The sequence below is a fragment of the Vulpes lagopus genome, chromosome 12 (assembly GCF_018345385.1).
Source record: "Vulpes lagopus strain Blue_001 chromosome 12, ASM1834538v1, whole genome shotgun sequence".
Taxonomy (NCBI): Eukaryota; Metazoa; Chordata; class Mammalia; order Carnivora; family Canidae; genus Vulpes; species Vulpes lagopus.
The window spans coordinates 31,367,482-31,382,922 of NC_054835.1; the positions used below are offsets into that span (position 1 = coordinate 31,367,482).

Sequence of the window (15,441 nt, forward strand, 5' to 3'; positions counted from 1 at the left end):
ATTACAATTTAATAAAATGCTTTTAGTTTACACCAAGGATCTACAAGATAAACTGCCATGTGAGATTATTGCTGCCCTCTCTTTGAGTTTTTAAAAAGAAATACTAAGTCAATTCATGTCAAGTCTTTTTAAGCCACAACTGGCAAAACGCCTTCTTCTCCGCTAATGAGTGCTTCCCAAAGTCAATCCCTCATTTCCAACCCTGAGTAGAGAACCTGAAGCACAGGGCTCAGGCCAGTGTTTTGACATTAGGTCCAGAGAAGTCACCTAGAAACCTTGTAAAAATGAGGAGTTTAATTTACTCAACAGAGGAATATGTCTAACAAGCTCCCATATTATATATTCCCCAAATCACATATTGAGTTATAAGGTCCTACACCACTACTATATTATGCCTTGAAAGAAAGAATAAAAGGGGCATGGTGAGCAGACTCCTAGCAGGTAAAGGTTGGGGCAGGTAGCTAGTGTTCAGGGAACAGACTGCACAGATAGAAGCGTTAGCCTCTGGACAAAGCCTCATCAAAGGTCAGACTTCTGGTATACACCTGAACTGCTTTTCCATCAAGGCAGGACTCACCAATCTACAGAAGGGAAGAATGACTGCTTTCACATTACAGAAATTACTGAAAGTTAAGAGCTGAATTATAATCAGTACTCAAAGCATTACAAGTTCAAAACCTTATATACAAAAATCATTATTGTTTAATACAAGACTCCCCATGGTAGAGACTCTTGCCTGTCTAGCACGAGTTCTTTCGAGAATTGTCCCCTCCTCTGTCTAAATGATTTCCATCTGGAGCCACCATGTTTTTATAGGACCTCAGTTAATTTGTTCAGAAATAGAAAACTGACCCACGTTGGTCCCTTTTCAAAGGTTTTTGAGCTTGGGATCTGAAAAAGTTAAAGCTCTAACATGAAAATTTAAGAGAAATGTTATCTACTAGGAATGTTATCTGTGGGAAAAGATAGCCTGCAATGAGAGATAAGTCATAGGACATTTGAGTGGTTGGCTCTCTGTTGTTCCAAAGATCCAGCTAACACCAACCTTCTTGATTATTCTAGGAGATATTGCAACGTTCTTCTCATAAATTCAACTTTTTGGATGGAGTGTGGATGGAGGCAGGGTTGCTCTTTTCAAGGAGAGAAGAATCTCATAACATACTAATTCTCTATTAGCTCAAGGAAGGCATCCTACCTCTTGTCTTGCTGTTTCAGCCTCTGCCTCTGAGGTAGGAAACTGAACACCTTTCTTAAGGAGGTCAAGGTACACTTCCTTCACTTCGCTTACATCCACACCTCCTGGGAAACCTTGTGACCAAGTCTGAATTCAAGAGATGGTTCCAGAGTTAAAGCAGCAGCAAAATCAAAACACAATTTTGAAGCTGATAACAAAACATGAGAGACTGACAATTACATATCTTACTCCGAAAGAGAAAGCTGGTTGTGAATGCCATGAATAAAAACATATGTTCTTCAGAGACTAGAACAATAATATATTTTTAATCATCAAATTCCCATCCTGGCATTTTAAAGAAAGCCTGGCATAGGTACTTATTGTTCTTTTGCTGTAATGAATCCAGAATTAATAGATTTCTGAAATAGCATAGTAGTTCCTCTATCAAATAACTTTGAAAGTAGTCTGTTGTCTAACCTAGAACAGTTTCCATATCTGCCAAATAAATGTACACATTATTTTTTCTGATCTGACATGAATAAGATAAAAACTGAGATAACTAAATTATTCAGAAAAAGGGCACCATCCAATGCCAAGAAATTAGGACTTGGAAAGTGAAAGCCTAAAATACTCTCTGGCTCAATCTGAGGTTGTAAAGGATCACTAAACTGATCAGGAGGTACATAATTAGAGCCCTAATTTTAGAGGTCTACCATCCCATAAGGCATACAATAGACTTACCTTAATGAAATTCAAGATTCTATTCTGAATGTCTAATGGCAAGGTGTATCTGGGGTTCAGCAGCTTAACCAGACTATCTTTAATGAACTCCTTCTTCACAATCAGAGATTGGAAACTTGGACCACAGTTCTGCATGCACATGTCAATAAGCTACATTAGACAGAAAAATTAAAATTTAATTATATCTCTGGAAAAACGACCTCCTAAATATAAGGAAAAAATTACTAAGTAATGATTTCTATCAGCATTCCAACTAAACAGGGTTTATGGTCTACTAAAATCGATGGCAAAGCATTAGGTTCTGGGAATGTGAGGAAGTCTATAGGGCATGAAGTAGGTGTTTAGAGGACCAACTTCTTGGGGAGTCAGGACACCATCATCAGAGCATTAACAATACAAGGTAGTAAATGCCAAGGGCCAAATGGGAAGTGCGATAGACACATGGGCTACAGACTGGGTGACATCTGTCCTAGTTTTTTTCCAGGAAGTTCTGGTACATTCCTGTTGTGCTGGCTTTATTAACGATAATACCCTTCACTCTCTAAAATGTCTTGGCCTGAATGATAAATTACATAATCACCCTAGTGACAGACCTTTATGGATAAATAATTTAGGGTCAAGTGATAACTTAGGGCCAAGTGGTCTTAAGACTTTTGGAAAAAGCTGGTCCTAAGCTGGGCCTTGAAAAATATTTAAGTACAAATGAGCATAGAGCTATATTCTAGGCAGGTTAAGTGATATTTAAATAAATGGATGAATGACAAAGTACATAAATTATCAGGAGGAATAGGAATACTCTGGTTGATAGGGGCTTCTTCATGTAGGCAGATGGGAGACACTGGGAAGATGGTGTGGATAAAGTGGCATCATGCAAACTGTAGAGAAACACATAGGCAGTGAATGTAAGAGTTTGGCCATTGCATTAAGTCAGTGGAGGGTTGTTACTTTATCACCATGCCTCTACTTCAGAAAAAGGTGCAAAGTGATACTCTGGGAAGGTTTTCAAGCAGCACTCCACAAACGGAACCTGGAAGGATAGAGAATCTAGTAGGCACCCACTATCACAGAACTGATGCAGAAAGCCTAAACCAGTATGATACAGGTGTGAGGAAAGACAAGAGAATCATGAAGGCAGAACTGTACAATCGATGTATGTTGGTAAATGATGGCTGAATGTTAAGCTGCTGTTATTCTGTAGAAGACTGATGGCATCTTGGATGGAAATTTGGAAGTGGATAGGGTTGCAGGCTTGGTCTAGGGTAAAAATGAGGAGATGGATTTATTTTTATTTATTTGAGAGAGAGCACGAGCACATAAGTAGGCAGGGTAGGGAGAGAGGGAGAGAAAGGATCTTAAGCAGGCTCCATGCTCAGCACAGGGCTTGATCTCACAACCTGGAGATCAAGACCCAAGCCAAAAATCAAGATTCTGACACTTAACCAACTGAGCCACCCAGTACCCCCTTAAATTAGAACTGAATTTCAGATATTTTAACAGTACTGTGGACTAAATGTCTGTGTCCCTTCCAAAATCATATGTTGACATTCCTAATCCCTAATGTGAGAGTATTTGGAAACAGGTCTTTTGGGAAGTAATTAAGTCATGAGAGCATGTAGTTCTGATGAATGAGATTAGTGCCCTTATAAAAAAGGACAAGAGATGATCTCTCCTAGTTGTGTGAGGATGCAATGACAAGATGGCCAGAAAGTGGGCTCTCCCCAGTCTCTGGATCTGCTGGCACCTTGACCTTAGACTTCATAGCACCCAGAACTGTGAGAAGTCAATATCTGTTTATGCCAGTCAGTCAGTAGGTGACATTTTTGTTACAGGAGCCCAAGTTGATGAAGGCAAAACAGATGGTGGGACATTCAGGGAGAGACGTTTAACTCAGCTATCCATGCAGTGGCTGCAGTTCAGGAGAGAGGGACCCTAACATGAGAAACCAAGGCTGCATTTGAGGAGCAGGGAATAATAGCTGGAACAATGGATTTCACCACTATGCAGGCCAGAAGAAAACTCAATGAAGGCAATCGGAGCAACCAACAGAAACTGAAGCATATAGAGAACATAACACTGGCAAAGTCAAAAGAGGGCAGTTTCTACAAGGGTCTTGTGTCAAAACAGCTAAGGATGTGAATGGAGAAAAACTCTGCCTGGGTTGTTGATCAGTGGGGTCATTACTTCTACTAGCAGGGTTTGGGCGGGGAGCATTTTCAATCAAGCAACATGAGCAGAAGTCAGGCTGAGTAAAAAGGAGCTGGCACTGAAAAACTCCATGCAGAAAGGAGATTTATAGAAGTAATCTAAAAACAAATCTCTATTTTCCATGCTGCCACCTCTCAAGTTAGAGAAGTCACAGAAACCATAATGTGAGGACAGGCATGATCACCTCTGCAGAAAAGCAGCCCTGAAAACTGACACCCCCCGCCCCTCGCTGCCCGTTCTGTGCTGTGTCACTATAACAGCAATACAAAGAGAAGAGGTATGAAAGTTTTAAGAGCAATATGGCTAAGAAGGCCATCAGAAATATAGAAACTGAACACATGTGGTTATGTGAAACACAGAAAATATTGATTTTTAAAGATTTCAGAGAGAGAAAGAGAGCGAGAGCAAGCACACGTGTGCATGAGCAGAGGCGGGGATGGGAAGAAGGAGAGTGAATCTCAAGCAGACTCCTTGCTAAGTGCAGAGCCCAATGCAGGACTCGGTGTTAAGATCCTGAGATCATGAGCTGAAACCAAGAGTAGGACACTCAACTGACTGTGTCACTCAGGTGCCCCTGAAACACAGAAAAATTATAAAGCAAAAGAAAATAAAAACAAAACCCAAAATCTATTCAGAGGAACATTTTAAAGCAAGTTGTTTAGAGAAAGTTAAGTTGAAAAGCTGAATAATGAATGACTTTTTGCTGGAAGCATTATGATGAGTTACTAGGTGACATACAGAGAGAAAAAGAACTAGTTCAATGGGAATTTATAGAAATACTTCACCAAACCCATAAGGCAGTCTTATTAGGCAAGATAGCCTCTAAGTCTCACTTTCCATAATGGTAAAATGAATGGGGAATTTCTTGCTAAATATTTCACAAACCAATTTTTATCTTTGGATATTTTATGGTAATGGGTAACATTCCCAGGAGGTTACATGGATAAAATCAGAGAGTCAACATAAAATGCTGAGAAAGTTAACATCTGGAGATCACAAATCACGGCCCTTTGTGTTTTCCCCATGGAATCTAGAATTTCGGGACTAATTATTTCTAGCTCACCTCTTCCATTATGTCACTGGTACCTCTTTCACCCTAGAGTCCACCAAGTACTAGAACCTATTGTGGCAAATTAGAAAAATTTATGTGTTGTTTTTCTCCATTTTAAAATTGGGCTTTGGTACAATTTTGATGTTCAGATTGTGTTCAGATAACCTATCTTTGAAATAGGACAACCAAGACACCATAATCTCAGGCGGGATAGGCAACCTAGAAGCCAAGGGACCAAGAGAGTTTAGAGTAGGACTTCAAGCCTCACTAATCTCCTTTTGTGCTGGACTTCGAAGCTGTTTATCGTTCTAAGCCTCAGTCCTCTCATCTGTAAAATAACCAATAATATCTCCCTCTAGAGACTTCTTGTAAGGCCTAAATGAAATCTAATGTATACGAAGAGCCAGACACATAACAGGATCTTAATATATGGTAACTATTTTGATGTGTTTCCATGGATAATTTTTTTTAAAGATTTTATTTATTTATTCATGAGACAGAGAAGCAGAGATATGGGCAGAGGGGGAAGCAGGCTCCTCACAGGAACTCGATCCCCAGACCCCAGGATCACGACCTGAGCTGAAGGCAGATGCTCAACCACTGAGCCACCCAGGCGTCCCACCATGGATAATTTTCTATTGGGAAAGAATATGTTGATTAGCTGATATAAGTATTCTTCTTACAAAGACTAGAAGAAAAAGAGCTACTTGGTAGTTTTAGTTCTTGCAAAAAAAATTTCTGAACCAAGCATAGTAAACCAGGCTATGGGCCATTCAAAGCTGAAGACCCCACCAAGGTATGGCCACACTAGGAGATGAACTCACTCTACAATGGGGTCCTGGAGGAATGGACACATTTTATAGAAGTTCTGTAGCCCCTATAGCTCACCACTTATCTGGTGTTCCACGAAAGCCTATTAGTTGATTTCCAGGAACCTGTTCAACTGCTTTCCACTTAATAATAGTATCTTGCTGAGACTTATCACAATTGACTCATTCAAAGGGCTAGCCTCTGGCTAAGAGTTATGAAGCTTGGTAACAAAATGCTTTTTAAAAAACAAAACTACTGGCTTCTTGACAAAATTTCACCAACTGACAGTAGGAAATCACAGTGTAGTCCAATCCCATCAGACCTAATCAAAGCTAACAAGTCCATGGAGAATCCAAATGACACATACTTCAAAGAACACTTATAATTGACTTTGACAGGCTCTCATCACTTCAGAATAATAAAATGGAAGCATCACATATGGGGATTAATTTTTAAAGAGTTGATTGGTAAACATTTAATTTCTTTGACAGACATTGGATGATTCTGTGACTAATTTCCCTCATAATTAGGCCTGGCTTAAGTTAATATTAAAGTCCATTCTGAAGTCATAAACACCTCTGCAATGCAGTGACAAGTCAGAGGTGAGGTTATTGGGCAAATATGTAGGAGGCTATCATGAGTCAAACACCTTTTTTAAGAAAACCCAAGAAGTAGGTACTTTAATGAACTCTGACCCTAACAACAAGGAGGTTTTGTTTTTTTTAAATTCATAAGAGACACAGAGGGAGAAGTAGAGACATAGGCAGAGGGAGAAGCAGACTCCCTCTGGGGAGCCTGATATGGAACTTGATCCCAGGCTCCCAGGATCACGACCTGAGCCTAAGGCAGATGCTCAACCACTGAGCCACCCAGGTGTCCTATGAGAAGCTATTTTGATCCTCAACCCATAATCTCCCTCTTATTTGGCATAAGTTTTAGATTTTCTCATTCTCATGTTCTGGTGTGGAAAACACAAGATAAAAGATGTACAGCTATCTGAGGTGGAACAGGTAATGGGAACAGGCAGCTAGCTGGTAGTACAGCTTGAGAGATCAGACTACCTAAAGGGGACAAAGAATGGGAACCCAAAGAGAAACAGAGGGCGAGAAGAGACAGCCCTCTAGAATAACCCCGCTTCCTCAAGAAAGGCCCTAGCTCAATATGCAAAGAAGGAACCAGGATGGAGAAAGACAAGGAGATAGGGATAAGCAACCACAGAATTACTAAGAAGGCTGGGTACTGCAAGAAAAAGACACATTCAATACACAGAATAAACCGTAAAAAGGTGAAATAATACCAAATGCTAAAACATCAGTGTCATAAATTCATCTTCTTCCCTTACCTTTTTCAGTCAATTCTCCAATCTTTAGTGGCCCTGAGATAGCCTAGATCCCCTCCATATTAGGGCACAGCTACATCTCTTTCTACTCCAATCCTATAGTACATCCTATGAGCCCTGGAGTCTTCCTGGATACAAGGAGAGTGGGATGGGGGCTCTGTCCCTGATACACTGACGTACTGGGTCTTGCAACAGGTACTAAGGAGTTGAGGACACCAATGAAACACAGTTTTTCTTCAAAGGAGACTGATCCATTCTGAGGAGCAAAGTGGTATGATGTTAAGGCCCTGGGATTTAAAATCTGAGGACAGGTTGAAACCTTGCCTCTGCCCTTAAATAATGGAGAAAAAGAAAACCTCACTACTTCACTGAGTCTCAGTTTCTTCATCTGTGAAATAAGAGTGAAGAATACAACTATTCCATAGAGTTGTCAAGAGCACCAAATCAGGTACCCAAAGTTTTCCTCCATCATCGACCCACTGTTCCGATAGTTCTACTTCGGCGCTTACTCATCTCTCCAGAGTTCCATTCTGGGACCTCCCTGAGGTGGCTGCTATGAGTAAAGGACAAGACAGAAGGAAAAGGAAAAAAAAAAAAGAGGTAAAGGAGGAAAAGATCTCTAAAACCATGTTCACATCTTAACTTGAAGGATTTCTTCAGAGATAGTGTCAAGACCACTCATTTCATTTCTTTTCATTCTCTTACTCTCCAAGCAAGATAGGAGTCTTCTTCCCCATGAAACTCAAACACTGGGCCTGTGTGCACCTCAGCCCCATCATCCTCTTGATATATACTCCGAGAGCCCCCAAGGGGACGGTGATGCTGGCTGGTTAGGGCCCTAACCCTGTGGCCCAGTGCCTGGCTGAGGGAAACAAAAGCATGCGGGAGAAATGAGAAAGCTGTAGAGCTCACTCACTCAGGCAGCAGGCAGGGCTTGCAAAACATACCATAGTAAAGATGGCAACTCACCAAAGAGACTGAAGAGGTCCTATGGCCAAGGATGAGAAGAAAAATGGGAACACATCCAATAAGTGCCCATACCCAAGTCACACACAATAAGGTGCACAGCACTGTTTAAATCAACAAAGAATAGTCTCCGAATCCTATGACGCAGGAGAGCTTGGTTGAAACTTAATGAGCTGCCAGCACCTCAGGATTCCACAGAGCTGCTCAAGTGAGGTAAAAAGCTAACAGGGAAGCATTTTTCAAGACTTCAATTCTCCTCATGGTTAGCACACATACAGACTTCTTGATTGGCTCAGTATCTACAAGTTTGGAATTACCAGTTCTGATCTCCCGACCTGGAAAAGCTGATTTTCCAGGAACACACTCTTTCCATGAAATTAAATGATATGACAATCAGCAAAGCTCTCTCAATTCTGTAAGTCTCAGTTTTAATTCATATTCTAAATAACTTCTTGCTAATTATCTCAGATTGTGTGTGTGCGCGTGTTTGTGTATACACATATATACATATTTTTTCCCCTCCCCAAACAGAATGTGTCTATGGCTTAGGAAATCCTAGTCTTGAGTATAACGTTAAAAGTACTTACTGACAAAGTGAGTTGGATTTCTTTATGATTGTAGTTTTTGGAAATCCTTTTCTTCAAAGCTTTTACTGCATCTTTTGGCCTATAGCAATAGATACAGTGACATCATCAATGTAGGCATTGCTGAAAATAAGCAGTCTCTGAAAAGCAATGTGTCTTGTGGAAAGAGGAGTGGCTAAGGAGAAGACCAAGGCCCTGATTCTGCTTGAGCAGGTTACCTAACATCTCATTCATCTGTTTCCTCATTCATCTAAGCAGACAATACTATCTATCCCCTTGAGAGAATCAAATAGAATGCTGACGTAATAGTATTGCCTAGAAAGAACTACATGTGAAATGCAGTCATATCCCTATCCCTCTATCAATGCACAAAACTGGTTTACAGGAAATGTAATTCCCAAAACAATGAAGGTTACCATTTTTGATTAAGACTATTTCCAGAGCACCTTCCAGGGTAGATGTAGGAAGAATTATGACCATGTAGGTCAGCTTCTGATAGACTACGATTTTACATTATAAAAGAAAGAATTATGTAAAAGTAGAGGATCAATATTTACTTTGAGGTAGTCGAAAGGTGCAAACTTCCAGTTATAAGATCAATAACTCCTGGGGATGTAAGGTATAATAGGATGACTATAATTAACAGTGTTGTACAGGATATTTGAAGGTTGCTAAGAGTAGACACTAAAACGTTCTCATCACAAGAAAAAAAATTTTGTAACTATATAGAGTGACAAATGTTAACTTATTGTGGTAATCATTTAATAATACATGTAGGTCATATTATGCTATACACTTTAAACTTACAAAGTGCTATATATGCTAATTATATCTCAAAATACTGAAAAAAGTAAACAAACCCTTTTTACATATTTCCTTAAAGTTTTGTCTGTGTTTACACAGGTAGAATTTCTATTACGTGACAATTATACATGCCTTTTTTAAGATTTATTTATTTATTCATGAGAGACAGAGAGAGAGAGAGAAAGAGAGAGGCAGAGACACAGGCAGAGGGAGAGGCAGGCTCCATGCAGGGAGCCTGACATGGGACTTGATCCCGGGACCCCAGGATCATGCCCTGGGCTGAAGGTGGTGCTAAACTGCTGAGCCAACTGGGCTGCCCCCAATTATATAAATGCTTATATAGAATTGTAACTACTATAAGTATATAGATATCTATACTTCTAAAACATTGTATATAGAATTTAGGATTAAACTCTCAGCAAAGTTTAAGAATAAAGATACTTTTTTGAGAGGAAAAATTTTTCTTTGATATTCCCTTTTGATATTCTCAATGAAAAAATTAATATTATCCATGAAGAAAAGTTTCAGAGGAACCAAGTATGGTAAATAAGATTATAGGGAAAATACCATAAACACCCTAAGTACTTACTTTAATACAATCAATTAATATAGTTAATAAGTGTAATGTTTTTTTTTTTTTCTACCACCAACAAACTAGACTAAATCTTGAACAAGCACGGGAAAATTAACAGAATTATATCCCTTACAGCAACTTGTAATTCAGACTAAATTCACAAAATAGTTGGCCTTAATGATTTTTTGAAATCTTCAATCTGCTAAAGTTTAAAAAGTACAACAAAGGATAGCACATCATTTAAGAACACAGCATGAACATGAGCGAGTTGACTTTTAGAAAAAAAAAGTCTTATAATGAGGGGAAAAAAACCAAACTGCTAGATGATTTCCTGGTTAATAATGATAGTTGCCCAGGACAACCTGGTGGACAGGTCACCAGCAGGAGTTCACTAGCTTCAGGATAATATTTTTCTGTTACAGTAGCATACAATAGTGGTATCAGAGCAGGGGAATTTCTAAAGAAGGAAATAATTCTGCTTTCTTTAAAGAAAAAGGAATTTGAGCTTCACAAGGACAAAATTTTAAACTATTAAAGAGAAGGCAAAGAGAAAAATTTTATAATGGATTCTCAGATATTCCACATGCTGAAATAAGTAGGTATCTTTCTGTTTCAACTAGATAGGTCTTCAAAAGATACTGGTGCCCAGGGGGTGATTAAAACAATAAGAAAACAAAGAGTTTAAGAGAAAATGTGCTGCAGTTCTGATGCTTCTTATCAGAGGCAAATGTGTGCACCACACACTGTACTCACCCATCGTGGGCAGTGTTAATTATGTCACAGATGTGCATAAACTGGCCCCAATCTTCAGTTTGGACTCCAGCAAATGTAGCCTTTTCTGCAATGAAAAAGCTGTTGAGTCTGAGCTACAACAGAATAAAAAAAATCTCTCGTCTTGCTGAAATAATCTGCCTGGGGTTCGCTAGCAAGTACAATTAAGTTTATATTACCAAAAGGCAAAGAAGGTTTTTTTTTTTTTTCCCTGAGCAATTCCCAGTAATTTTGGAATCAATTGGAACTCAAGTTCAGAGTGCTGCCATTACAGCAGTAATGAATGATCTATTAATAAAAGCTGTAGGCACAGCACCAGGCTGTAGGGCCAGGATAGGCTGGCTAAATCTCTATCTGCTTGCTTGCCCGTCTTTCTGAGGACAAGCACCTACTGAGCAGCCACCTACAAAGTGCAGTACATAGTGCAAAGTATTTCATCTTATGCAACTTCATTTAACCCACTATTATAGATGAAACAGAAGTTGAGAGAAGTGAAGGAAATTACCCAAGGCTATACAGCCAGTACAAGGTAGAACTAGCATTCAAATTTAAGTTATTTGATGTCTACTTTTTGTTTAAAGTCATTTATTCTCGGGGGAGAGGGGGCCATGCTAAGAGACCAGAACTACTGAAATTGTCTATGCCTTTGAACATTAAAGCAAGGTCACTCCTAGCACTTGTACTAACCAAAGGTGTACCAGGCTGACTTGAATACTCAAACAAGCAGATATTTTTCCCTCTCTAGCCATTCTCCTAAAGAATACAAAATGCCATCTGAGAACCTAAATGAGCTTAACATATTTCCTTCATGAAAAGAGAAGATCCTCAGCATGAAAACACAAGGTAGAGGGGGAATGGAAAGAAAATTTCCTCTCATAAAAAAATGAAGAGGAAGAAAGAATAGGGTTTGGTTGAGAGAACCCTCAAGTTTAGCCTGTTTCCAATCTAGGAAAAGAGCTATTTGAATTTGGCACTCCACGGACACAGCTGACCAACTTTGTGTTGTTTAGACACATACTGTCATTCCTTCTGCCAGACTCCTTGCTCTCCACTCCATGTGCTTCCTCCTACCTTCCTATCTTCCTAGAAAACTCCTATTCACCCTTCAGAAGCCATGACAAACTTTCTCCCTTTACATAAGTTTGGAGTGTTTTTGCAGTTTTCTTGTATCGCAAAGGTACTGTATTGTAGTTACATACAAAGGTATGTATTGTAGTTACTACTTAATTGTGTGTTTTTCCCCTACAAGATTGCACGTTCCTAGAGGGTTGAGACCGTGTCTCATCTTTCTTCAGGTCTAGGCATATAGCTGACAATCAGTAAATATTTAAAGCATTAAATAATTCGTCAGCTTATGAAGATACAGTCTGAATCTTTCTGCTCAAAGTTCATTTTAATATCCAAAAGGGACATATAGCCGGGACCGGTTTAGAAAGCCTCTCCCCCTCTGTGATTGTTACTCTTATTTTCCAAAGATGTGGGAACTAAGGTTCAGGTTGAGTGGAGGGGTCCTTGTTAATTGAGCCTCCTTCCTGCAACCGCCAGGTTCTCAGGATTTCATCAGCCCACTAGGTTCCTGACATTATCACGCTTTGCTTGGCATCCACAGGCACCGTGCCACACCTGGTCCCCAAGGGAGGACTGGAAGCGAAGGGGAAGGCGGCTGGTGCTGGTCAGAACAGTCCAGTCCCTGGCTTCTGCTTCCCAGTACGTTATTCAGAGCGCAGCCTCAGAAGACAGGACTTGGGCAAGTAACGTGCCGGGTTCCTCCCCGGGCCTCCTGTGACCCCGGACTGCTCCTTGGCTCCCCGCTTCGCTTCCTTCACTCCAGGGTTGGGCATCTCCATGCTCTTTGTTTACCCAGAAGAAGTAACTCAGGTTGTTATGGGCTTGGCGCCAGAGAGAACCGGTTTAAAGGGACGTGCCTCTGACAGCGAGGTCACATCACTCAGCCCCTTTGAACCTTCCTTGCCTCCTCGGCGAAAACAGGAGAGCGCCGCAGGGTGCCCTGGAGCGCGCAGCGCGCTGGAGGAGCAAGTCTCCCCTGGCTCAGGAGCTCGCCCTCTCCTCGCGCAGGCCCAAACGTTCACACCTGGGGCCCGTGCGTGGCTCACCTGTCCGGCTCCACGCCCCAGGAAGCGCCAGAAGGGAGGCAGGTTTTCAGGAGGGCTTCCGGGGAGGAGGGGGGCTGGGAAGTCAGCCCAGAGGAGATGCCGCGAAGGGGCCGGGTGGGGTGCGGGTGCCCTGGGGAAGCTGCAGGGGGAGGGGAAGCATTTCCTCCAACTTGGACGAGGCTGAGCACGGAGTCAAGCGAGAAGGGGCCCCGGGTCCCCAAGGCCTCCCCTGGCCGTCTCCTTCCCCCCGCTTTTTACCTATGAGGTGGCCCACGGAGGTCGCATAGGGATCCCGGTGACTCCTGCCAAACGCCATAGCAGCCCCTCCGAGCCGGGCCCAGGAAATCCGCCTCCACCGCTCTCGGGCTCCCGACTCCACCCGCTCGGTGCCCCTGGCTCCTCCTCTCCGCCCGAGCGCTTCCCCGGCTCGGCAGAGGCTGCGCGACCTGCCCGGCCGCTGCGGGGCGCCCGGCGCGGGGGCGGGGGCGGGGGCGGGGACACCGGGCGCCCGCGCACCTGCCACGTGCCCCGCGGAGCCGCGGGCCGCAGCCCTGGGAGGCCGCAGTCGGGGGGGGCGGTTAGAGACCCGCGCTCCGCCGCCGCCGCTCGCTCCGCAGGTTGCCGCTCTGGTGCGCGCCTCCTGCTCCCCTTCAGTAGAGAGGGAAATGTGGGGTTAATCACACAGATCTCAGGATTATTGGGAGAATTAAGGAGGCAAACCGCTTAGGTCAGTGTCTGGCACCCACCGAATAAATATTTAACCATTAAATACATTGAGTAATAGAGATGCTTCCCACCCCCGCTCGCACCCTAGCGATCCTCGGGAGGCGTGGTCCCAGCCCTCTAAAGGTGGCGCGATCCAAAGGCTCCGGATGTAGGGACGCCCGGGGGCGGCCTCCTTTGTCTCGCCTGCGTCTCCTGAGGGACCCGGGGCGCCGCCGAGGACGCTGTGGGTTCCTAGCCCTCCCCCCACTCCCTCCCGGGAGCTGTTTTCCAGGAAAGCTGCGGAGAGCAGAGGGGCTTTCCTCCAGCTCGAGCACAGTGTCCGGCTTCTGGACGGCTCTGGAATGTAAATCTGAGCCTCAGCAGTCCAAGCCCTTCCCAGCTGCCTTTCAGAAGCAGAATTTATTTCCTTTTCCTGTGCATTCAATTAACATCTGATTAACCATGTTGACAGCCTCTCACCCCAAGAGTGGGGTGTCTCCAGCTGAGGGCAGTTAGCCATCCGATGGGCTCCCTGTCCCACCAGACTTTGCTTTTTTGCTGTCAACTTGGGCCAGTTCCACAAACCCCTTCTTTGGCCCTGGAACTGGTGACTAGAGAGATCAAAGAGGGCTTGTTCTGACCTACGTCCTTAGTCTTACATTTTAAAATAAAAGTCAAAACTAATTTCCGTGGTGCCAAGGAGTTAACTTTTTTTTTTTTTTTCCTATTTCTGTTCTAATTTTTCTTGACCTAAGTGAGCTAATACCTGGGATTCTAACGTCTAGAATGAAACATCTTTACTGTGGTGGTGTTCCTTATAATGGGTTTGGTCCTACCTGTAATTGGTCTCCACGTGTTTATCCAGGGTGAGTGGCTCTTCTAGATGGTGCCATTTATCCACTCTCTTAGGCGTAACTACAGCCTGTTGACACTGTTGAAAATCTCTTTTGTGACATCACCCACCCAATCTCCATTCCATGTTATAGATTCTAGGTATTTCACTTTCTCTGAACCCTGCAATCAAACAATCTTAAAGAGAAAGTCACCTTTAGCTTAGGCTGCTAGTGGTGTCAGTGGCCTTCCAACAGGGATTGAGAACTAGGAAAGAACCAAACATCTAGACAGATTTTTAACATAACTCTGCAACTTCTTATGTGAGAAGTTTTTTTTTTTTCCTTTTCTTTTTCTTTAAAGATTTTATTTATTCACTCATGAGAGACACAGAGGGAGATGCAGAGACATAGGCAGAGGGAGAACAGGCTTCCCGCCGGAAAGCCTGATGTGGGACTTGATCCCAGGATCCTGGGATCACACCTTGAGCCGAAGGCAGATACGCTGAACCACTGAGGCCCCCAGGTGCCTCTGTTTTTTTTTTGTTGTTGTTGTTGTTGTTTGTTTGTTTGTTTTTATTTTCTTGTGTTTACCGAATTGAGGCACTTGAGAGAACAGGAGGAACAGCAGCAAAAAGTGTGTTCAGGATGTTATGGCTGGGTGAACAGAACCAGGATTGCAGCTCTGCCTTGGGAGAAGGTTTTCACTCCCCAATGCACAGAAGGGTGTGATGGTGGTTGCAGCTTTCTCTTTTCTGTGCTCTGCCACTTTC

The 15,441-nt window shown here is 42.6% G+C and overlaps 1 protein-coding gene across 2 annotated transcripts in view; it reads right to left on the bottom strand.

Annotated features, from left to right (window-relative positions):
• The window catches only part of TOM1L1 (target of myb1 like 1 membrane trafficking protein), a 47,699-nt gene extending 34,015 nt beyond the window's left edge, over window positions 1-13,684 (bottom strand). Inside the window, exons 1-5 of one of the 2 annotated variants that reach the window (XM_041724134.1) lie at window positions 13,392-13,684; window positions 11,002-11,086; window positions 8,874-8,952; window positions 1,916-2,065; window positions 1,196-1,321 (exon numbers count right to left, since the gene is read on the bottom strand). In XM_041724134.1, the coding sequence (XP_041580068.1) occupies window positions 1,196-1,321; window positions 1,916-2,065; window positions 8,874-8,952; window positions 11,002-11,086; window positions 13,392-13,449 (498 nt within the window). In that variant the 5' untranslated portion in view covers window positions 13,450-13,684. The remainder of the gene's footprint in view (window positions 1-1,195; window positions 1,322-1,915; window positions 2,066-8,873; window positions 8,953-11,001; window positions 11,087-13,391) is intronic. The other variant, XM_041724133.1, reaches the window with a different exon arrangement.
• Window positions 13,685-15,441: the final 1,757 nt, after the last annotated feature.